Source organism: Notolabrus celidotus, chromosome 9 (genome assembly GCF_009762535.1).
Source record: "Notolabrus celidotus isolate fNotCel1 chromosome 9, fNotCel1.pri, whole genome shotgun sequence".
Classification (NCBI taxonomy): Eukaryota; Metazoa; Chordata; class Actinopteri; order Labriformes; family Labridae; genus Notolabrus; species Notolabrus celidotus.
In genome coordinates this window covers 15,326,678-15,350,172 of record NC_048280.1, presented here as the reverse complement: position 1 = coordinate 15,350,172, position 23,495 = coordinate 15,326,678, and the positions used below count along the sequence as shown (strand labels likewise).

General features: G+C 38.6%; 1 protein-coding gene across 1 annotated transcript; it reads left to right on the top strand.

The window, feature by feature from the left end:
* The first annotated feature begins 1,228 nt into the window (after positions 1–1,228).
* me2 (malic enzyme 2, NAD(+)-dependent, mitochondrial) lies at positions 1,229–23,367 on the top strand. Its single transcript, XM_034692059.1, is given in 17 exon segments — positions 1,229–1,425; positions 7,613–7,769; positions 14,784–14,793; positions 14,796–14,926; positions 15,055–15,092; positions 15,094–15,201; positions 16,327–16,402; positions 16,523–16,697; positions 16,786–16,998; positions 17,285–17,382; positions 17,614–17,727; positions 17,900–18,011; positions 18,266–18,408; positions 18,527–18,629; positions 18,795–18,865; positions 19,431–19,529; positions 20,662–23,367. Coding segments are annotated over 16 exon segments (1,767 nt in total). The 5' UTR covers positions 1,229–1,425; positions 7,613–7,655; the 3' UTR covers positions 20,824–23,367.
* Positions 23,368–23,495: the final 128 nt, after the last annotated feature.

Below are 23,495 nucleotides of genomic sequence, written 5' to 3'. Positions count from 1 at the left end.
GCAGTAATAAGAATGTGGCTGAGTTAAAAATGTTAATTTGGAGCCTCATGCTGCTTTGTTTATGAATAAAAATATGAAAACAAAACACTGGCCGATACAGGGACAGCACACTGCCTTTCGGGATCCTTAATGTATGGAGCCTTTGGCAGCAGCTGTAGGTAACTTGTGGTGTTAGTGTATTGAAACCCCCTTGAGGCAAGATTAAATGTTTTGTGAAATGTAAGGTTGTATGGCCAATTCAAACCAGGCCTTCAACACCCCCTGCTGTTTACATACGATTTATTTTATTTATTTTTTTGTAACAGAACAAAAACAAACAATAAACAGAAATAGAAAAGCAAAGCTCCTCTTGCCTCCATCAAACCAGTTCCTGCCCACCCCCATCCCACCCCAATCTCAGTAAATGGAAGACAAAAAAGATATTAAACAGAAGGGAGAGTCAGCCACTCAACATATCATCGAACATTTGTAAATAAACAGATTTCATCTGACCATAAGCCAGGAAGACAAAACCAAGAGTTGTATTAAAATAAACAGATAAAAGTAAAAGAGTGACATTTTTCAGACAAAAACCAAGACACTTCGCAAACGCCAAGAAGGACCTGAGTGATCATGGCATACATACACATGCATATATACACACACAAATATATACATACATATATGTATACACACATATGTACACATCTACACATATTTCTGCTATTTTAATTAATTGACACTTTTGTTGTTGTTAATTGCTATAGTGATATTAAATAATTTCCCAGTGAAGCCCATGTTTCTGTGTGTTCCTGCTTGTTATTTTTGCAGCCTGAAAGCTACCTTTTCTAACCTGGTTATTAATGGCTGGTTCTCACCTGTTTACATAAGATGATCTCTGTTATTGTAACTTTGTCATTTTACTTATTTTGCCGAAAAAACAAACAAACCAGAAAGTCATCTAAATATTGTTTTTGATACAGGACATGTCAAAGGTTTACAGTATGTCTCTCTTTATTATATAATTTAATTTGTTTTAGCACTAAAAAAAATGATGGAAGTAATTCAAAGTTTCTCTCGACACTCTAATTAATTAAAAACAAAAAAAAAAAAAAAAATTTAACTCATCCCCCTAAAAATGTAAAACTGAGATAACTTTCTTTTACAGTAACTACGACTGATGGGTATGTTTTCAAGTCTTGCGCATGTTGCAGGTATTACGGTACACCAGAAGGGAAATCCCAACATGTGATTGGACGAACTGTGAAGCTCTTCAACAGAGAGCACTCTCCTCAGTCCACCACCAGCTTACTGCATCTGTGGCTACCGCTAAGGGACACACCACAGGGTCAAGGCAGTTCAGGAGTTTAATACAAGAGAAAAATGCTTTATAAACACTAACTTTACCGTCGGAAATACCGCCCTTTGTGTAGCACTGAAGAGCAGGTAAGACGAGTCGTTAAATCCTCTAAAAATGGAAAGTCTGTGTGTCATCTGAGAACTTCTCGTGTGTGTGCCAAGAATGGAGTGAATGAATGACAGCATGTAAGTCATCAGGCCAGAAAACTTCCGTGTTGGGGTCAGATATTCATCAAACATTTGGACTGTAGAGGTTTTCGGTCGCTGACATGCTCGCTGAAACAGGTGCTCATATATCGACAGAGCTTGGTCTATTTCAGTCCCCAGCTAGCCAAATGTTAGCTTGTAGCTGTTGTTAGCTGCCTTGTTATTAGCTGTGTATAAAAATGCTAGGCTAAGATATAAGAGCGAGTTGGAGGGACAAGATCTTTTTGACATGTCCATAGGATTTTCTTGTGTAAACGTGGTTATTAGATGTCCACACTCAGCAGTGACATTCCTTTCCTCTACTTCCATTTACAAACAGAAGATGGAGATAGAATCAGTAAAGGGTAAATGTATCTATCATTTTACTGCATCTTAAAATCCAGATAGGTTACACATGGTACTTCATAAAGAGCAAAGAATAGCCTTTAGTTGTCATTGTCAGGTGTACAATGAAATTAGAAGTGCTGCTCCTGAAGGTGCATGTTATACAAATAAAATAGAAACAGGTATAAAATACACTACCAGTCAAAAGTTTGGAAACACCTTCTCATTCAGGGCTTTGTATTTATTTTAATTATTTGAAACACTGTAGGTTAATACTGAAGACATCAAAACTATGAAAGAACATATATGGAATTATTTAATTAACAAAAAAGTGTTAAACAAAGCAGAATATGTTTTATATTTGAGATTCTGCAAAGTTGCCCCCTTTTTCCTTCATGACAACTTTGCACACTCTTGGTATTCTCAGTCTGCTTCATGAAGTGGTTTCTAATTAACATGAGCCTTGTCAAGAGTTAACTTGAAGAATGACTTGCCTTCTGTTTGAGACCGTGAATAGTGTTGTTCAGAGGTAGGGTTAGTACACAAAGGATAGCCCTATTTGACTACTGTTGTAATCCATATTATGGCAAAAACATATTATTTCATAGTTTTGATGTCTTCAGTATTAATCTACAATGTGGAAACTACCTAAAATAAATAAAAGACATTGAATGAAAAGGTGTGTCCAAATTGTTGACTGGTAGTGTATGTATAAAAGACAATATAAATATGTAATAATATAAAACAGGTGTTGAATATATACAGTCAGGTCAGGAGAAGAGGTATTTGGGTTTAAGATATTGCACATGTATGAAAAGTTTTCACGGTTCCTGGTATTGCACTTGACATGAATACTATTGCACAGTTATGAATATAAATATTGCACATGAGGGGATTGTTTATGTCAGCTGTTTGTGGGTGTTTAGTGTTGTGATGGCTCTCAGGAAGAAACTGTCTCTGAGTCCGTGAATGTCTGAACACTGCCTCTAACATAGAAACAAGATTGTAGGAGATTAGTAGAATAGAAACACCTGTCACTACATCCACACCTCCCTGCCTTATAACTGTGATACATGGCTGTGTTGGTATGTGACACTTTAGTGTGCTTACACACTAAAATGTGTTGTCAATTGTTTTACCTTTGTACCATTGAACTCTGAACCTTGGACACCTCACATTAAAGACCATATAAAGTTGAATCTTGGCAGCATGAGTTTGTGTGTCTGTGAGGGTGTGGTTGTGTGGGTGGATGTGAGTGATTGTGCCTTGAACTAACAGAGGATGCAGAGTGTATACGAGCAAGCTCTGGCTTTCTGCTTTCCGGTGTGAAACCTTTGGTTGATCACATTATGTCTTCTTCAGTCAATGCAGTCATTGGTTAAGCACATAGTCTCTCTTCCAAATAACTTCCAAATCCAATAGTACAAGATTTGATAGTAAGTCTAGACTGTGCTTTGTCTACTGTTGCCCTCTGGACTAACAATTTCCATGAATTAACCCATGCTAACTCATGCATACACTGATCAGCCATAACATCATTACATATTAAAGAATACAACACACTCCAGTACACCACCACCACCCTCTAATCTTCAATAATACACGTGAATTACAGTTATCACCTGCCTGATCATGTCAAAAGCAGTAACATTAGAACTTCTGGTAGAGCTGTTGTATTGGATTGCATGAGATCACACAGGGGATCATACTGTTGTGGCTGATCAGTGTGTGTCCAGGTACTTTTCCAAAACCCTCTAACATTGAGTTAGTGGTTATGTTGCGCACCCTACGTGCAGAGGTCATTGTCCCCAAGACGCCACCCCTGGTTTTGATTCCAACCTGCAGCTCCTCTCTAGCACGTCACGCACTACTCTCTCGTCTGGTTTCCTGCTCTATCCACTGTCCCATCCTCTCCAACTAAACACATAACAGCCCCAAAATATAACTTTTAAAAGAAGGAAAGAAAGAATAAAAAAAAATCTGAAAATAGCCAAGCTACCTAAGACTTATCCAGTGAAGTAAATACTTAAATACATCACATTTAAACCTCCTGTTATGTTGCGGGTCAAATTGACCCTTTTTAAAGTAAAAAAAAAAAAAAAAAAAAGTATTTATCGGTATGAAACGTCTTCTGCTTGGCTTAATAGGTGAAATGAACATATAAATGAAAATGTAGTAGAGGCTAAAAGGGGTCAGAAGTGTCAAATACTAATTGTTTCTTTGCAACTGTGACATATTTCATCCCAATCCTACACATACGCACACACACACACCCTTTTATTTTACTGAATTTCCCCCCAGGATAAATAAAGTATTTCTGATTCTGATTTTAACATGAATTTTCCTTAAAAACGGGTGAGATACCCTCATTAAACCATGATCTGTGAGGATTAAAAAACACTATTGCACTGAATATTGATTGAAATGCTTATTAATGGAGTTAATAATGAGATTAAATAAATGTTTATTGGGATTTTTTGGGGGTTCTGACACTTCTTGATAATTAAATATGACCCGGGTCAAATTGACCCAGGAACGTTATTGCTGTTCCTGAGAAACGAACATAACAGGAGGGTTAAGCTGTTGCAAATGACTGTATTTGTGCTGAGATTTAAATACAAGTTAAGAATAAGCAGTGCACTGTCATTTTGTTAAGAAATCACCAAAAATAACTGCAATGTGTTTTTCTTTCTGCCTCAGATATATTTCTATGTAAACAGTTACAACCCAAACCAGTTCCTGTTGGTAGAAATTGTTCATTTTTTGTATTTATTACAATAAATGTTCCAACACTGATAATATGCTTGTTTGTTAGAGTGTCTATGCCTAAATTAACTCACTTCTTGGCAGACATGAAATGGAAACAAGGATTACATGCAATCTCATTGCTGTCTCCCCAGAGATTACAAGCTGTCATATTCTAACCGGGTGTTCAGGCTTTCCATATTTGTGAAACAGGTTGGAAGCAACAGTAGACACAGACAGGAAGGCAAAGAGGCTCCATCAAAGCTTATTCCTCCTCTGAATATCAGAGCATTAAAGTGTCAGCTGCTGAGTATTTGTGCCGCTTAACAGTGTGTCTCTTTGGCCTTTGATTTAACACTGCTTTCTAGGCAGTGTTTCCTGGATATGTAGTCGCTGAAGCCAAGACTCAGCTAGCTGGCTATGCTTGTAATGTCTTTCATCAGATGTTTTGGACAAAGAGAGAGACTCATGATCAGACTACAGTGTTTAATCCCCTGGTGTGAATGAACACAGATACTGGTTCCAAAATAACAAGAATTATTTAATGTAATATATGAGTGGTATGTTGTTCATTATTCTTCAAATTAGTTTATTATTGTGTCTGTGATTTTCTTTTAGTTTGTCTGGGTTTTTATCTCTATGATAACAAATGCAGACAAGCAAGAGTTGTGAGGAGCAGAATGAGGGAGTAGAGGAAAACATGGCTGCCTGCATGGGTGAAATAGCTTTACACTTGCTCTTTTGCCACCTGAGCTAAACTGCATGTTGTTCTAGGTCATGCAATCATTCAGCATTTACATCCTTTCCCAAGCTTTTTTTTTAACGTATTTTGTATGTTTGAAATGTATGAAGATAAGACAGAGCTGGGACTACAGTTGACCTAAGTTTGATCTTTTAGTTTGAAGGAGCACTTCTTTTAGACATGTCCTGGCCTCACGCAGTCACTAAACAACAAACTAAAATAGACAGTGCGTGCGATAATGCTCACGTTGCAGCCTGTTACCCACATAACTTGCTTTCAGCTTCACTTGCATTTCCTCTGTGTCAGGGGTCTTGACATTAAGGAAGAAGCAAGGACAAAAAAGGAAGAGGGGAAGCAAACAACACAAAAGTTGTCATTTGAATAAGAATGAGCTTTCATATCATCTGGGTTAAGAAATGTCTTTGGCTTCATCTCATTTGTGGTCTGTTTTGCTTCTTAGCTGCACCATTATTTTGCTTAAGCAATGAACCATTACTGTATTAAAGGTTAAATCACATGATAGCTTTATGCTGCATTTGCTGTGTAGTTTTATAGGATGACCTTTTGCGTCAATAATTATCATGTAGAGAACTAATGCGCCCCTTAATGTTATACACCTTACATTGGTCTCAGAGTGGACTGAACTGGCCTCTGTTCTACGAATGCCTCAACACAGCATAACACAGTATAGCAGTGAATCACAGGTCACATGCATGACATAGCGCTTACAATGAGGATACTATTCTAGGCTGCCAACCCAACAGCAGCTGAGAGGAGGGTAAGGACCCTCATGAAGGATAGTGTGCTGCAAGAGTTGTTGATGTCACATCATTATCACATAAAACAATTCTGCCATGAAACAGTCATTTTTGTATTCACCCATCATATCTCATGTCCCTGTACTCCTGAAATGGAAGTAATCTGCAGAAAATACTCATTAGTCTTGCTTTTCCCCCCATCTGTGATGTTATCTATCCTGGTCTCCTCATCTTTCCGATGTGTCGCAAATGTCATCGTGATTTAGCTGGTTCTCTGTCTTAGTTTAGAGCTCATGGCGAAAGGGATTAGGACAATCTCTCCAAGCTTTTTCTTCCTCAGATTGCACACTAAATCACCTCTGTACCACAACCAGATTAATGACGAGCCCCTGCTGTCAGCATCTGTAATCTTAGAGTGCACACCATGTGAATTCATAGGCTTGTGATTGTTAGTCGGTAGACCATTGATGACTTTGTTCAAAGGCTGACATTAGGGAAGAGTTTAGACCAGGGGTGTCCAAACTTTTTTCAAAGAGGGCCACATATGATTTTGTCAGAATACCTCAGGGCCAGTGGCTCCTACTGAGACTTAGGAATCCTAAAAGTTATACATGAAATATTTATTTAATATTTAGTATCATTATTTTCCTATGGCAGGATCACGATCTAGATTTCATCACACTTCTTTTTCATGTTTTTTTAAGACCTTTCTGACCAGCAGACAACATTTTAAGAACTAAATAATTACTTTCCTGAGTTCTGAACATTTTTGATGCACCAAATTGTGCCTTTTCTGCACAATTTTATAATTTGATCTTGTCTTGTGTCCTCTTTTGTGTCTTCTGAGTTTTAGTGTTCATCAAGAACATTTTCACATCATGATAAAAACATGAATTTGAAAACTTGTCAACTTTAAGAGTCCTTGTGTTTCTTCTTTATTGCCGTCTTGCAGAATTCCCAGAGCTTGGTTTTAGACAGGTAGTCCATATGAAGCTTTTTGAGATGTTTCTGGATTGACTTTAGTTTTGTTTGTAGAAAGAAACTGTGATTAATTTCTTTGCTATAAATAACACAATTTAAGATGGAAGCTTGGGGCCATAAATAATGGACCTTGGGCCGCAATTGGCCCCCGGGCCGTACTTTGGACACCCCTGGTTTAGACATACATTTAAACTGAAGAGTTCACTTTTATTTACTTTTATCTTTGTTGGAAGCTGACCACAGGAAACAGAAAGAGATGTGATTTGTTGTTATGGTTCCTTAAACTCCTGCAATCAAAGTTGTATTTGTACATGTTTTAATATACCATCTATGATGCGATTTTGCATGAAAACATGGGACTTTGTGGCAGTATGACCATAAACATTCTTGTTATTTACAGCATCCAGGGCAGCTGCTTACCGAGGCCATCCATTGCAGATCAATTTGAATTGATGATGATCATGTCTCTGAAAACAATAGGTTGTTTTTTCATCTTTGTTTCTCTTTTCCTCTTCAGCAGTCTTCCCCCAGTAGACCCTTCAGACCAGTGAGTGACCACCATGCTGTCCAGGTTAAGAACCACCTGGTCTTTAAGGCCCTGTGTCACTGTATGCAGATGGGCACACACCAAAGAGAAAGGAAAGCCCCTCATGCTCAACCCTCGCACCAATAAAGTAAGTGGATTACTGTCGTGTGTATGCGTCAGCATTTAAAAAGGCTTTAAACAGATGGCAGCTTTATTAACATGTGTTTCAGCATGTCAGCCCATTTGTGCTGGATCCATGCCAGTTATGTTGGGTTATAAAGTAGGCTAATTGGCATTAGCTTTTCATGTATCTGAGCAGAGAAATACTATAGTGTATGACAACATTTATCTGTTTGTGGATGGGATAAAGTTATAAAGAGGGATGTACTGCAAATCATAGCAAGAATACACACGACATGAAATAGCATTGTGAATTCTTGATTATGTCAATTTGTCTTTGTTCTTCTTTGTAATTTGATCCTTATATCACCTCCTTAAATTCTTAATCCTTATATCCAGGTATTTGACCATACGTTCAACTATCTGCTCTCATCTCTTGTTACAGCGGTGCTTTAGTGTGACTAAAAATAAATTCAGTGTAATATTTTGACTATTTTTGCTGATAGAAGAAGAAGTCAAGTCAGAACTGAATCAGTTCATCTTATCCATGCATAGTGGTACAACAATAAAAACCTCAACACTTAAAGCTGCTGTTTTAGTCACAGAGTAACATCTGTTCAGAGAGAGGGACTTCGTATGTCAACGCTATCCCATCCAACCAGATTTCCTCTTAGCCCCCAACACAGATTGGCGTGTGCAGTCATGATAGTGCCAGACTCTTAACCAATCGGAAGACGTAGTAGGGGGCCGCCCCCCTGACCAATCAGGACAGAGGATTGGAGATTAGCTTTGATTGGTCTGTCGTAACGGGAACGAGGGGAATAATAACGTTGCTTGATACTACACAATTAATCGATTATTGATTAATTGATTGTTAAGAAATTACTTGAAACACGCATTTTGTTTTCAGTTTTCCATCACTTGTAACAACCATCATGTGGTCTCATATTACACTCAGCTATCAGGGAGGCATTTTAAGTTTAAAGCATGTTTCGATGTGAATCAGCTGTTAAACAGTGGAGACGCTCAGCTGGCGGCTGTGGCTGTGCGTCAGGTCTCCACGTGCGCTTTTAAAGAGGATCAATACGCAACTTCTGCCAACAACGACACAAAGGGTTGACAACTTTAAACAGGACATTTCCCCACCTTTGGATACAAAGCCAACAGACTGTTGGGAATTCTAGTGCACTATGTTTGCAGATCAGCAACAACAGAGCCGTCTGAACTTTTCTGCCGCTGGCCTGATTATAACCCGGTTGCGCTCCCGGCTGACACCTGACCGAAAACACATGTTGTTTTTCTCAATAAGAACGAGTAGACAGAAACTGGACACTGTGAGTCTGAAGTACATTTTGTTTGTATTATGAGTCTTCACATTATAAGACTATGACCATGGAGAATAGTTTTGTGAGTCTGATCGTTGATAATCAGTGGTAACATGTACCTGTATTCAATACCATCAGTTATTTGCATTTTGTTGCTGTAGAAAATATAATTTAGGGGGAAAAACGTATTTGGCATTGTTTGGACATAAGAATAATAATGTTGCCTGGAACCGGATATACTAACAAATACTGACCTGGCCTGCTTGTTAAGCTCAGATGAAGACACAGTGATGTTTTGTGTGTAGTAAACAAGACTGTGAATAAAGGGATTAGTGATTAATTGGTAGTTTAACACAAGGCGAAAAGCATTCTTTGGATTCTCTTAGTCAGCTAGATTTTCCACCAAGCCCCACTACCAGGACACTGCAGTCAAAATGACTTGTTAATAATGGCCAAATACTTTTCTGTTTATCTCCTTCTGATGAAGTTAGAGCGATTACTTTTCGTCTGTACTGCACTATCACCAGTTATATCTATATTAATGTTTATCCTGCTTTGCATATTTCTCATGAAGCTCTTTGAACTTCCTGTGTTTTAATTGTCCTATACAAATAAGATGCCATACCCTGCCATGCGCGTGTCACCACACCCAATGCAATGTTTTCACTTCATACCGCAGCAAGGCAGGGACTCAATTTGACTTGCAAATAATAATATGATAACTAAGAACAATACAAACCACATTTCTTCAGCTAGTGCAGGTTGCTGGGAAATATGTATGTAACGGATTTGCTTGCTCTTACATACAGTATGTGTATGAACTACTTATTTGATGGTGTCGGGAAAGTGGCCTGTTGATTTTTTTTAATTTGTTTTGTAGTCAATTGTTTATTGGTTATTTTACAGTGGCTTTGACATTGCAAAACATAGCATAAGTGATGGTTCAGCCATGTCAATTTAAAAGATAAAATAATAATAATAATTTAAAAATAATAATAATAATAATAATAATAATAATAGTAGTAATAATAAAAAAGATAATAATGATGATAGTAAAAAAACAAAATAATAATAATAATTTAAAAAATAATAATTAAAAAAAATAATATATAATAATAATAATAATTTAAAAAATAATAATAATTATAATAATAATAATTAAAAAATGATAATAATAGTTTTAAAATAAAATAATAATTATAATAATAATATAAAAAATAAAACAAAAACAAAATAATTAAAGGTAAAAATATAATAGAATACAACAATAATCAATTATTAATCATGATGACATTGATAATAAACTAAGAAAAATAATATATAAATAAATAATAATTGCCTGTTGATTTATAATAATAATCTAACATTGAGTGACGGGAGAACTTTAATATTGATCTGTCTGTTGCTGGTACCTGAACACAGTTTAAAAATTGATTTTCCTGCCCTTGGTTATTCAGGCAGTGAAATTGTTTTGCGGTAAGGAAGTGTCTGGTTTTACCGGCTAGTGCAAGTTTAAATGACATTTGAAACATGAGGCTTTGCTGCTTGAGGTGACATGATCTCACTTTGTGCAGGGTACACTAAACTTAGCCATGACTCCATACACTGTTGCTAATATACACATTGTAACCTACAGTGAATGTAAACTTTTTTTACAGACCGCTGGCTGAATGAATAACTGTATGTAGAGCATCTATACACCATAGCTCTCCTGCTCTGACTCTTAATTCTGTTTATTTCTTTCTCCTAATGTTTGGGTCAGATTAAAAACTCATTTAAAAGATCAAAACTCCCTAAAGAATAAAAGCTCTCAGAAAGTGGCTCAGTGCACTAGGCTGTTTAACACTTCTCTTCTTTGGGCATGTTGTTGTATGGCTTCATTTGGTAAGATGTCAGTGAAACAACAGAAATGTATCTGAAATCTTATAAAATGTAAAACTGCAAGACAAAAGCTGCAGTGTTCTGGCTCCTCTTCTTGGCTTGCATTGGCAGACTGCCTCATCACGTGACTGTCATGACTGATCAGTAAAGGTCAAAGTGTTGCACACGTGATTTTATGTTACGCTGTTAATAAAGCTGAATTTAGTAATGAAGATATATTTTGAAAGATATCGCTCTCTGCACATAAAAGGCTGGGATACCACATCACCCTCAACTAATTCACGTATTATTTATACAAAGCTGGATGAATTATCTCTTTATTGTAGTCTTATTAATGAACTATACATATAAAATAAGAAATAACTTAAACCAATGTTTTTACAGTTCACACATAGGTAGATTATAAATAGCATTCTATTATCCAAACCCTGAAAGGTTGTGTGCTATTTTTTAAAAGCATGAAGTATTTTAATTACTTTCTGTGTAGAGAAGAACATAGGTATTTCTGGTTTATATTGATGAATACTGTATATTGAATAAGCATCAGGAGAAACAGTACAAATATGAGCATGTGCATTATTTTACATTTTGGAGACTATGCTCCTTTTTCAGACTGGTCTAATAATTAAAACATTTAAATGCAAAAAGGCAACACTGACAACTTGTCCAACATTTAATTTCTTGGTCAAACAATAACAGAAAGCAAAGTTTTGCAGCACATTTCATTATGTTTAGAGGAACTGAGCACTGGAGCTGAGGGAAGTGAAATGCTCCATCAGCATGACTCAGCACTATACCAGGGGAGCCCCCAGCATCTATCACTCTCACTAAATATCAGACCCTCTCCAGGCCTCAGACGTTATGGCTTCCATATGTTACGCCCATATTTCACCAGAGGTAAACCTACATACACACTAAAACACCCTGCAGAAACATGGAATCACTTTGTACCCCTCCTCCACCATCCTCTCTCTTACATGGGGTGTTTCCTTCTCAGAGTCCTCTGATTGGGCTTCTTAAAGGCTACTCCCCTCTTGTACATTTTTCTTTATTTTCTCCAACTGCAAATTCTGTCGTCTGATGTGCCCCCTCCAATTCAGCTGCCTCTATTTTCCTGTTAAAAGTCAATAGGTCATCCTGCTCTAAGTTGCACATCAGCAAAGTTGCACACTCTGGTGACAAAGACTTCCTGACAGAAAGCGTCCATTTCCTGTGATATCACTACTGCTAGGAAGGGAACACCTCATGCATTAGTACCACTACTGGAAGTTAGTCTCGTGGTTCTTTTTATTCAAGTGTGCACTGAAAAAAATGCCCCTCCAAAAACAAGAAGAAAAAAACTTATTTGAAGGTACTTTTACATTGAAATAAGCAAACAATCTGCCAATAGAACAAGTGAAAATTTGCTTGGTAAGATTTCTTAAAATAAGACGTAAATTTAGAAAACTGATCTTAAACAAGCAGGGGAAACTATTTAAGCAATATTTTACAAGTATTTTAAAGCTTAGTGTCTCAGAATAAGAGAGGAATGCTAACAATTCAAATTTTCTTACTCAAACTTTTCAATTCCAGAAATCTCAAAGTGCTACAGGCACACAGTAAAAACAAACTTTTAAAAGCAGTACTTAAAATCAGTTAAAAGCCTCTTTAAAGAGGAAGGTCTTTAAATGTTTTTTAAAAGCATCCACAGTCTGTGGGGTTCTGAGGTGGCTGGGCAGGGAATTCCACAGACGTGGTGCAGCAGCACCAAAAGGCCCGATCTCCCATGGTCCGGAGCTTGGTTCTGGGAGGGTGGAGGAGGTTCTGATTGTGGAGTGCATGAGTTCCGGGTTGGGGTTTGCTGGGTGAGGAGTTCTTTTAGGTAGAGTGGGGCGTTTCCATAGATGCACTGATGGGTGATGAGTGCGATTTTGTAGTTGATTCTTGCGGGTGACGGGAAGCCCGTGAGTAGTGCGGAGTACTGGGGTGATGTGTTCGTGTTTTCTGACTCTGAGTAGGATCCTGGCTGCGGTGTTCTGAATAGTTGGAGTTTGTGGAGATTTTGATGGGGGTGCCCGATGAGGAGGGCATTGCAGTAATCGAGCCTGGAGGAGATGAAGGCGTGGACGAGCTTTCAGCGTCAGATACGGTGAGGGAGGGGGCGGTTTGGCAATGTTCCTAAGTGAAAGAAGCAGGATTGGAAGGTGTTTGATGTGGTTGTCGAATGTTAGGTGAGGGTCCAGTCCTCACACCGAGGTTGGTGACAGCAGATGAAATGGGGATAGGATTGTCCAGAAAAGGTGATGGTGGTTATGGGGGATGATTGGACCCTGGTGGGGGGTGCCAATAAGTATGGCTTCGGATTTGGAGCAGTTTAATTGAAGGAAATTTTGGCTCATCCACGCCTTCATCTCCTCCAGGCAGGTGGTGAGTGTTGAGAGAGGTGATGGAGCAGTTGAGTTGGTTTTGATGTACAGCTGGGTGTCGTCGGCATAAGAATGGAATGAAAGTTCATACTGGCTGATGATATGACCAAGGGGGAGCATGTATATTGTGAAGAGCAATGGACCAAGTACAGACCCTTGAGGGACACCGCAGGTGAGAGGAAGCGTTGCGGACTTTGCAGGTCCCATGCTGACCAAATGGGTCCTCCCAGAGAGGTAGGATGTAAACCAATCCAGGGCAGAGTTTGAGAGTCCATGTCTTCATGGAGACGTTTGAGAAGAATGTGGTGGTCAATGGTGTCGAAAGCAGCTGTCAAGTCAAGGAGGATGAGGAGGGAAGGAGAGCCAGCATCAGCTGCCATAAGGATGTCATTGGTGACACGGACCAGAGCAGTTCAGTGCTGTGAGCAGAGCGGAAACCTGGTTGAAATGTTTCATACAGGCCGTGGAAGTGCATATGATCCTGAAGCTGGGCTGCAATAACCCATTTTGAGATATAATGTCTTCTCATAGTCAGCTGGAGTGGATATCACTAATATTCAGTCATGTTGACTTTATAGGATAAGCCAGCTATGCTCAAAAAGTAGGTGTTTCATTGTGTGCATGTAGTTTGAGGATGTTTATTTTTATCTGATTTAGAATAAACAGTGCCTGAAAACTGTAACCCACCCTAAAAAAAAAACAGCTTTTCTTTCTTTCTGTCTTTCTTTCTTTCTTTCTTTCTTTCTTTTATCAATGGAGCTGTTTTCTGATAGATTCTCCAATAAAATGCATTTACTTAAATCAAGTAAAGGGTCTGTCTTAAATCAATATTATCTGTCTTCTACAAATAAGATCTCAGCTTGAAAAATGTATGACATGTAAACAAACCTTGTTTCTTCTAAATTACAACTCAACACAAGAACTCAAGAATTTTTGACTTAACAAGATATTTAAGATTAATTGTATTAAAAAATGTCCCTCTATCTTGCTCAAATGTTACTTGTTATGTAAATTTATCTTAAATCAAGTGGGATAAGACATTTTGACTAAAATGAGACAATTCACTTGGTAAGATTTGAGGGATTTTGCAGTGTGATACTGGAATATTTTGAAACATTTAAAGTGATGTCTGTAAGATTTTCTGTAACGTTAAAAAACAAAACAGCTCTCTCGTTTGTAAGGGAGGTTTCAGGCAAGATGTTGATGGACTACAGCCTTAATTTAAAGTTAAAGGTGCACTCTGGTCTTGAGCGAGACGATTGTTGAAGTTCAGGATTGAAAGCACTCAAAACACATACAAACAACATCACATTTTGAAGTCACTTCAGCCACTGCAGCTTGAGAGAATTTAAACTCCATGAATAAGAAGTTGACACCAGTTGGCATTGGGTCTCCCTGCTTACTCTTCTCTGTATCTGTGTTTTTCCTCAGGGCATGGCCTTTCTCTACAGGAGCGACAGATGTTGGGGATACATGGTCTATTGCCTCCCAAAGTGGAGACTCAGGACACTCAGGCTATGCGCTTTCAGAATAATCTCAAGAAGATAACTGATCCGTTACAGAAGTAAGGATGTGTTTTGCTTAAAACAGTTGGATGTGCAATCACAGTATGATTTACTTTTGTTGCTTTTCATCATTTTTTAGTATCTTCAAAGCTTACCTTTCCCTCTCTTTTGTAATTTCCCCCCTTTTTTTCTTACAGGTATGTCTACTGATGGGCATTCAGGAAAGAAATGAGAGGCTTCTACAGAGTGTTGATGGAGGACATAGAGGACCTGATGCCAATTGTCTACACTCCCACTGTAGGCCTGGCCTGCACACAGTATGGACACATCTTTAGAAGACCAAAGTAAGAAGAATCAACTAGTTAGATAGAAAATGATGTAAGAATCTATCACAAGAAATGTTTGGCAACTTTGGTGAAGTGACACTTGGCTCACTTTAAGAAATGGATATGATTACTAATTTAATTGGAACTATGGCTTGGGTACCTTTCACATTTGAACCGATACGGTACCGATAACCCGTACCTGGGAATCGGTACCGGTACTCACGGTACCAACTTTTCGGTACTTTTGTGTGTTTATGTGGTAATAAATGTTAATTAAAAAAAAATCTAAAATTTGTTTAATTTAACATATTTATTTAATTTAACATGAAATGAACAGAAACAGATTATATAGGTGATTAGATATATTAGCTGACACGTGCTCGTGGCGTCTAATTGCTCTTTCTGGAGTTTATTAATGAACACACGGTGAATGCCTACGGACGGAAAAAGTCAGTTCTCCGTCCTTTATAATAAAGGACACACAACTTACTTGTGGGCATTCACGCACACAGGAACGGTTATAAACAGGGCAGGTAGTCGGAGCCAGAGGGTCAGTCTCAACCATAGACTGTAAATAAAAATCATAGACTGAAAACCATAGAATCCCCCTGCAGTTCTGCCTCGCGGTCAGTGCGCGCGCCCGTCAGCTGCAGGCTCCGTTTGGCGCGCTCCCGCACACATGCAGAGAGCAGAGACGTTCACCGATCAGTCTCTGACTTTATTACAGGGGGAAAGTATGGAAACTCGCCTACTCTTCCACTCCCTCACAGTCACAGGGATGCGTTCAGGTACCGAAATATGGTACCGTTTGATTTTACGTGAGTCGGTACTCGGTAGTACCGACGGAATTCGGTTGGTACCTATAAAAGTACCGAATTCGGTACCCATCCCTAATTGGAACTGAAATTAATATCTATGCTCGTCCACTTCACCTCCGTCTGGACTCTGATGTAGTCAAAGGCCAACATCCTGTTCACTTGCTCTGTAAAAGACTTTAAAGTGGAAACATTTAAAGGCTCTTCTGGATGAACTATAGGCATTGACTGTTAAAATATGTATGTATTTTCTTTTTCTGTTCTGTTCTGAAGTGAATCACACTATGAGGGTTTAAGTAATAAACTATCATCTTGTTCTCTCACACAGAGGCTTATTCATCTCCATTCGGGACAGAGGACACGTCAGATCCATCTTGGACAACTGGCCAGAGACTGATGTTGCAGTGAGTACCTGAATCCAATCAAATAACAAGGTCTAGTTTTTTATATTTATAATGTTAATCTGCAGTTTCTCTTTCTCTCTGTCTCTACCTTTCTCTTTCTCTCTCCCTCTCTCTCTGTAGGCAGTAGTAGTGACTGATGGAGAGCGTATTTTAGGATTAGGGGACCTTGGTGTTTATGGGATGGGAATCCCTGTTGGTAAACTCTGCCTGTACACCGCGTGTGCTGGCATCCGACCTGAGAAGTGTCTACCTGTGGCGATAGATGTTGGCACAGACAATGAGGTAAGACAGCTGAGTCTGTGTTTTCGCTTGTTTTGTATTTGTATGCATGCTTAGTGGAAATCTGATTACCCTTCATATCTTTGTCCTTGCCCTTCAATCAGACTTCCTCAAGGATCCACTGTACATGGGTCTGTACCAGAAGCGAGATCGCTCTCAGGCCTACGATGATCTGATTGATGAGTTCATGGAAGCTGTGGTGGAAAAATATGGACAGGACACACTGATCCAGTTTGAGGACTTTGGGAACCATAACGCTTTCCGCTTCCTCAGGAGATACAGGGAGAAGTACTGCACCTTCAATGATGACATCCAAGGTTTGAATACAACTCTTCACACAACACTCAAGAAAAGTGTTTATCACTATGCCAGTTCACCTACTTTCCCTTTAAAGCTTGGGTTGGTAGTCACGGAAAACTAGCAGGAATTTGAATGTAGCACTTCCTCAGGACTCTGTCAACCCCCCCGCCCCCTAAATATGACTACCAACCCCAGCTTTAAGGCAGATACCATAGATAAAGAGATATATGTATATGGTTGTTTATGTGTTTATGTTGTGTATCTGTGGCAAACCCTTCTGTATACATATATGTATGTTTTCAGGCACTGCGTCTATGGCCCTTGCTGGTCTGTTGGCAGCCCAGAGAGCTATTGGTAAACCCATCACTGAACACAGAGTGCTCTTCCTGGGAGCTGGAGAGGTAGGAAAATATTCACCTATTCAATCAATATAGGCTCTCTTGGTTTTGGTTTTTCTCCTTTATTACCCAATTACATCTGTTATAAGCACCATACATCAAAATAATAAAATGGGCCTTTTGTAAGAGCCATGCTGCCCCCTACTGACTAGAGTAGTGCATCATAAGTTCCACTATGTTTACAGAATCTGAATGACTTGAATTTTGAGCTTGATGAGGTTATTTTCTCCGTAGGCTGCTCTAGGTATTGCCAGCCTGATTGTCATGGCCATGGCAGAGACGGGGATGACCCAAGCTGAGGCCAGAGAAAAGATCTGGATGTACGATAAACATGGCTTATTAGTAAAGGTAAGTGGGTCTGTGAGCATTCATGTGTGTGTAGTATAGACACTGACAACCAAAACATACATTATATGTCTGCCTGGACAGGAAGCCAGACAGTCTGTAGAGTTGATGAAAAGTGGTTGACTCTACTTTAACTGAGTTACTGATGCCATCAATGTCATATTTGTGACTCTAGGGCAGACCGCAGGAAACAGACACGAATCAGGAGGCATTTGTCCATGACAGCCCAGGGGATGTGCAGAGTTTCCTGGATGCAGTCAACACCATCAAACCCACAGCTATTATTGGTAAAGTACCTCTTATTTCTGTATTTCTGTTACCCTCAAGCTCTTATGCAGTATTAAATGTATCCATGTATGATTGCATCAGCTAATTGTATTTTGTTTTTTCAAAATTATTTATCCAATCAGCACTCTAAGATAATAGATTAGGGTAAAAAAAAAGCCCCAAATCCTCCTGTTGTGACTTAGCTTGATATAATTGGGGGCTAAGATAGCACATGTAGCACATGGTGACCAGCAGTTTTTCTTCTGTCTTCCAGGTGTAGCAGGAGCTGGACGTCTGTTCACCCATGATGTCATCAAAGCCATGGGAACCCTGAATGACCGACCAATCATCTTTGCCCTGAGTAACCCAACCACTAAAGCAGAGTGCACAGCAGAGGACGCCTACACACTCACTGATGTACACAGCTCTTTCGCTCTTATTTGGAGCAACTGTGCTCTGAAAACACTCTCCTGTCTTTTTGTCCTTCCTTATTTTACATTATAACTCTCTCACCCTGTGTATCTTTGACCTACAGGGTAGATGTCTGTATGCCAGTGGCAGTCCATTTGGTCCAGTGACTCTAAAAGATGGCCGTGTCTTCACTCCTGGACAAGGGAACAATGCTTACATCTTCCCAGGTGAAAACACTAAAATGAATATACAGAGTTTACTATCAGTAACTTTAAACTTAAAGATTACTGTTTCCTCAGTGTTTGCTTTAAGGGGCAACATTACTGCATGACAAAAGGAAATCAAAAGGGAACTGCATTCTATTATTAAAACATGCTGTTTCTGTATTTCAGGTGTGGCTCTGGCTGTGATCTTGAGTGGAGTGAGACACATCAGCGACACAGTCTTCTTAGAGGCTGCCAAGGTCTGAAGTCATCACTAAGTATCTCCCAGTCTTTGTCTTCTCACACTTTGGATGTTTATCTTTACATTTATCTTAACCGTTACCGTACCTCACTCCATCTTGCACTTTTCACGCTGCCATGTACGCTGTGTTTGGTCGTGTAAACCCTCTTTAACCCTCTTATGTCTCCTGTTCCCTTTCTTTCTAGAATCTGCCATAACTACTAATAGATGAGGAGCTTTTAAAAGGCTGATCCTGCTTTGCACTTCTTCCATTTGTGTTCTTTCCCTTTTTCTCTGGGCTACATTTAACTTAACTACACTGATCAATAGAATTATTGATAAATATTACATCATGATTCCTTTGCCAGTACTCTTTGTTCAGTAGTATAATGTTTGGCATGGATTGGTTTTTGTAGTAGGGTTTATGACTTGTTATTCAAAAGCCCACAATATTTAGATATGTAACTTAACACTGGTGTAGAAAGCAAAAAGCAGAATAATATACTGTTGTTAAATGAATTATGCATTTACTTTTGGACCCATAAGTTCATCAAAAGCCTAAAAGTATTTTTTACCCCTCACAGACCCTATCAGAGCATCTGACGGATAAAGACCTTGAAGAAGGCAGACTCTATCCCCCTCTCTCCAACATCAGAGAGGTCTCTGTCCAGATGGCTGTCAAGGTACGTCTCATTAACTGACAATAGGTTGTTTGCAATAACATCATGCCAGTGATGTGTGGAATTCAAATGGGGGTCAGGAATTACATTTCAGAATGGACGCAACCGAGGAAAGCCCGTACTGTGCTGCTCTATCCACCATCAAAAGACAGCGATACCGAAAAAAATTCTGGATTATGTCAGAAGAGATAATCCTCTCATGAGGACTTCCGATTATTTAACTGACCAGAGTTTATTTCTGAATTTGTCTGCTGTTGACATCACTAACTACCTCGTCCTCCAGACTTAATTTTACACCACCGAGCAAATGAAGGCTTTCAAAAGCCTTGAGGCTCACAATTTTCTTGAGTGGTTTGGTCCACGACCTGGGTATCAAGATGCTCAACAACGATTGTTGTTAGGTTTTTGCCAGGGTGAGTATTTTTCAATGAATTTCCATATGAATTGTCCTCCTAGCCACAATGCTATCAACACTAACCTTTGTTTACTTACCGCAGTTTAGCCACTCTTAACGGTCCAGTCAACGCTAGTTTGCAGCAAGTAAAATAATAACTTAAATCATTACGTTAATGGTTAAAAACTCCAGTAGAACAAAGATGGGAAACGTAACATTACAAAGTATGGAAGGAGTTAGCTACTTAAACATAGACATATACACAGCATGCATACATTACTTTAACTTACCCTGGACAATGTGGTCACCACACACACAGGCTTAATCCGACTCCACTCCCACTGACCATTAACAAAGGTATTCTATCCACTGTTTCCTCGATTTCAGAGAGTTTTTTGCATCTTCCCCTTGAGAACCACTCCCATTTGGACACGATAAAAACTTGTCGACTTCTCTCTGTTTTATCAATTAGGGAAACCGTAAAAAATGCAAACCGTAGGCATGTTTCTTGTGTGTATGTATCTGTGCAGACTGTTGCAAATCACTTCCTGACCCCCATCTGCATTTCGCGCCACTGCCACGCAACGGAAATGACGTTATATGCAAACAACCTATTTGCTGGAAAAACTGAGAGCCCCAATTTGAGCTGAATGGAAACCTGTTAATGTTCATTTGAACTTTGCTGCCTTAGTTTGAATTTATACTTTGTTAGTTAACTCTCATAACTCTTTCTTGCTGCAGGTGGTGGAGTATGTCTATGCTAAAGGCATGGCATTCCGCTACCCTGAGCCTGTGGACAAGGACAGCTTTGTACGTGCAACCGTGTGGAACACCAGCTACGACTCCTTCATGCCAGACACCTACGACTGGCCAGGTGTCAGCTTCAGCCCCAAGACCGAATAGACGAATTATAGACCCCCTGTACTCCATTTCACAATGTCACTCTTCCTTTGTTTTTCCACTTATCTGTCAATGGCAGATCTTTTGAGATGATCACTCCTGGGTCAGTGCAGACATGCAAACATCTACTCAGCATGCACCAAGTAGCAGAAGCTCTCTGCATGTTGCTGCATTGCACCAAATCAGGCTCGTTAGATCTGAAAAATTGTAAAATAAGTGAAATTTAGAGGAGGCCATTTGGATAGAATTGGCATGTTTGACTTCACTACCATTTGTTGATCACCTCTGCATCAAATGTAAACCTGTATGGGCCCTTGAGGCCCACCTGGTGGTGGAAAAAAGGCAGTGTGGATATTTGGTTTCATTGTTGAAATCTTGGGATACATCTAGACTATCTATTCTCTCTTTAAAAGAAAATACCAATATAAATGATAGAACCAATACAAACCATCAAGATCTCTATAACTTATGTGGTCATTCTCTGGCAAACAGAAATAAAACATAAATTAACATCACATTTAATGTTGGATAAATTACACTAGGCTGAATACAAAACAACAGTGAACATAAGGGCTGTGCCACTGCTCAAGGTCAAAATGTATTTTGTTAGTAAGTACTATATTGTTTGATTTTGTATTGGTCTTAGCAGCACCAAGTGCAATACTACTATCCTTTCACTTACATTAAGAGATATCCACTCCATTTTAGTGCAGTCATGTCTTTGTCAGGTTTTGTTACACACTCCAAGTGTCCTTTGTCAGCTTTCAACATGATACATGGACGTTGCCTTTTTTCACATCAGGTGGGCCTTTGGTAGCACAGCTGATGCTTCCATTGCCCAGTGTAAGTCATATGTTTAAAGACTTAAAGAGAAAAGGATGTTACTCAGGGGAGAAAGGTATCGAATTTTTGAAGAAAAGACCTTGAAACATTGTTCGATTTTATGAAGGGAAATTACAATTCTATTTAAAAACTCTTGAGAAACGTATGTTCACTCCATTTACTTTGTACAAGCCCTTATTAACATTGTGGTTATTTCTCTGAATTTATTTAATTTTCTTTTCTGGGGGTGCATTCAGATCTTTCGGGATTGTTTTGTATATTAAGTAGAAAGTGTGTCATCAACACTCCCTTAATGGTGATATTGCTATTAAGTGTCAATCCCTGGAAATGTAACCTTTTGCTCAAGTGTAACATACAAATGAAGTATAAACTATACCTCAAATATTTTGGATGAAAATGTGCAGAATTAAATGATTTTAGAGAAAAATATTTTTTATTTTAACTATATTTTGTGTAATGTACTAGTACATGTTCTTTTGCCGAAAGTGAGACCGTCCATTGAGAGACTATTTATAAAGTTGTGTTGAGTACATCAGTGTGTATGCTTGCAGGTTGGTGTGTGGGCTTTGCTCAGGAGAGCATATGAAGCAGGACAAAAAACTGTCAGGCCAGGTGTATTTTACTCCCCTGTTCTTCCCCTGATATCAAGAACATAGAAGTAACAAAGTTAGATTTTAAATAAACCTGGACCACCATATTTTGAGATGGAAATTTGGGTAAGGGGGTTTAATTGTATAGCACCTTGAACAAATCTGGTGCTGATCATAAGACCATAAAAGACATTTTGGATAATATTGGAAAGAATAAAATGTAATTAATGATACAAATAACCTATTTTAGTAAAGGGTAATGTATCACTTGGATAAAAAAAATGTAGTGACTGAAAAGCATTGGTTGAATGGGTCACACACGTCTGAAGCAGACATTTTGACACTTAACCCAATGAGACAGTACTGAGAGGTTATCTGTAAATGATGTTTATGTTGCCATGTGTTATGACAAATTAACCCTGTTTGTCATATAGATGAAGATTAAGTCCTGAAGTTCTGGGTTTTAAGTAAAATGTGAGAACTAAGAAACGATAAACATCTTCACTCTACGTTATAGTAATGCCAGACCTGCTTTAATCAAGGGCATAGTATTTTCACATATTTTAAATACCTGGCCACTGTAAATTGTAGTTTAGGATATGACAATAGGACCTTTCACAGCTTATATTGAAGTGCCTGCTCCATGTTCAGTGTGTATTCATAACTCTTTTATATTCCATGATGTAGACCTCAAAGCATACTGCTGACAACATAGAGAAAAACTTCTCCAGCACTGCCTGTACTAAGTTATGTAATTGTGTTGTATTTAATGTGCAGCTTCAAGTTGTCAGCTTTTATTAATACATAATTACTTGCGTGTTTTAAATTGCTTTATTTAAAAGAAACGGTTTTACCACCATTAAATCTTGTGCGTCTGTCCAGTTGTTATTTGCTGTTGTCATCCTGTATGAGGTTTTACTGTGCTCATGTGACTCTTGATGTCTCCATAAAGAATATGTACTCCATATTTCATGTTGTTTTGTTAATCCAGTGTTGTGTCCTGAAGTTTATTTTTGTTACAGGTTATTACGCCTTAGCATTTGTACCAACAGAGCACCATGTGTGCCACTTCTTAATGGTGTTTAAAAGTGAAGAATTAAACTTTTATACTGGCTCCTCTGGCTTACATCTTTTTATATTTTATGAAAGTGACTAGCTATTTTAATTTCGATTCACTTAGGTTGAAGAATAACTTCATACAACGTTTAATGCGTGTCTACTTGTAAGCTTTATTATATCCAT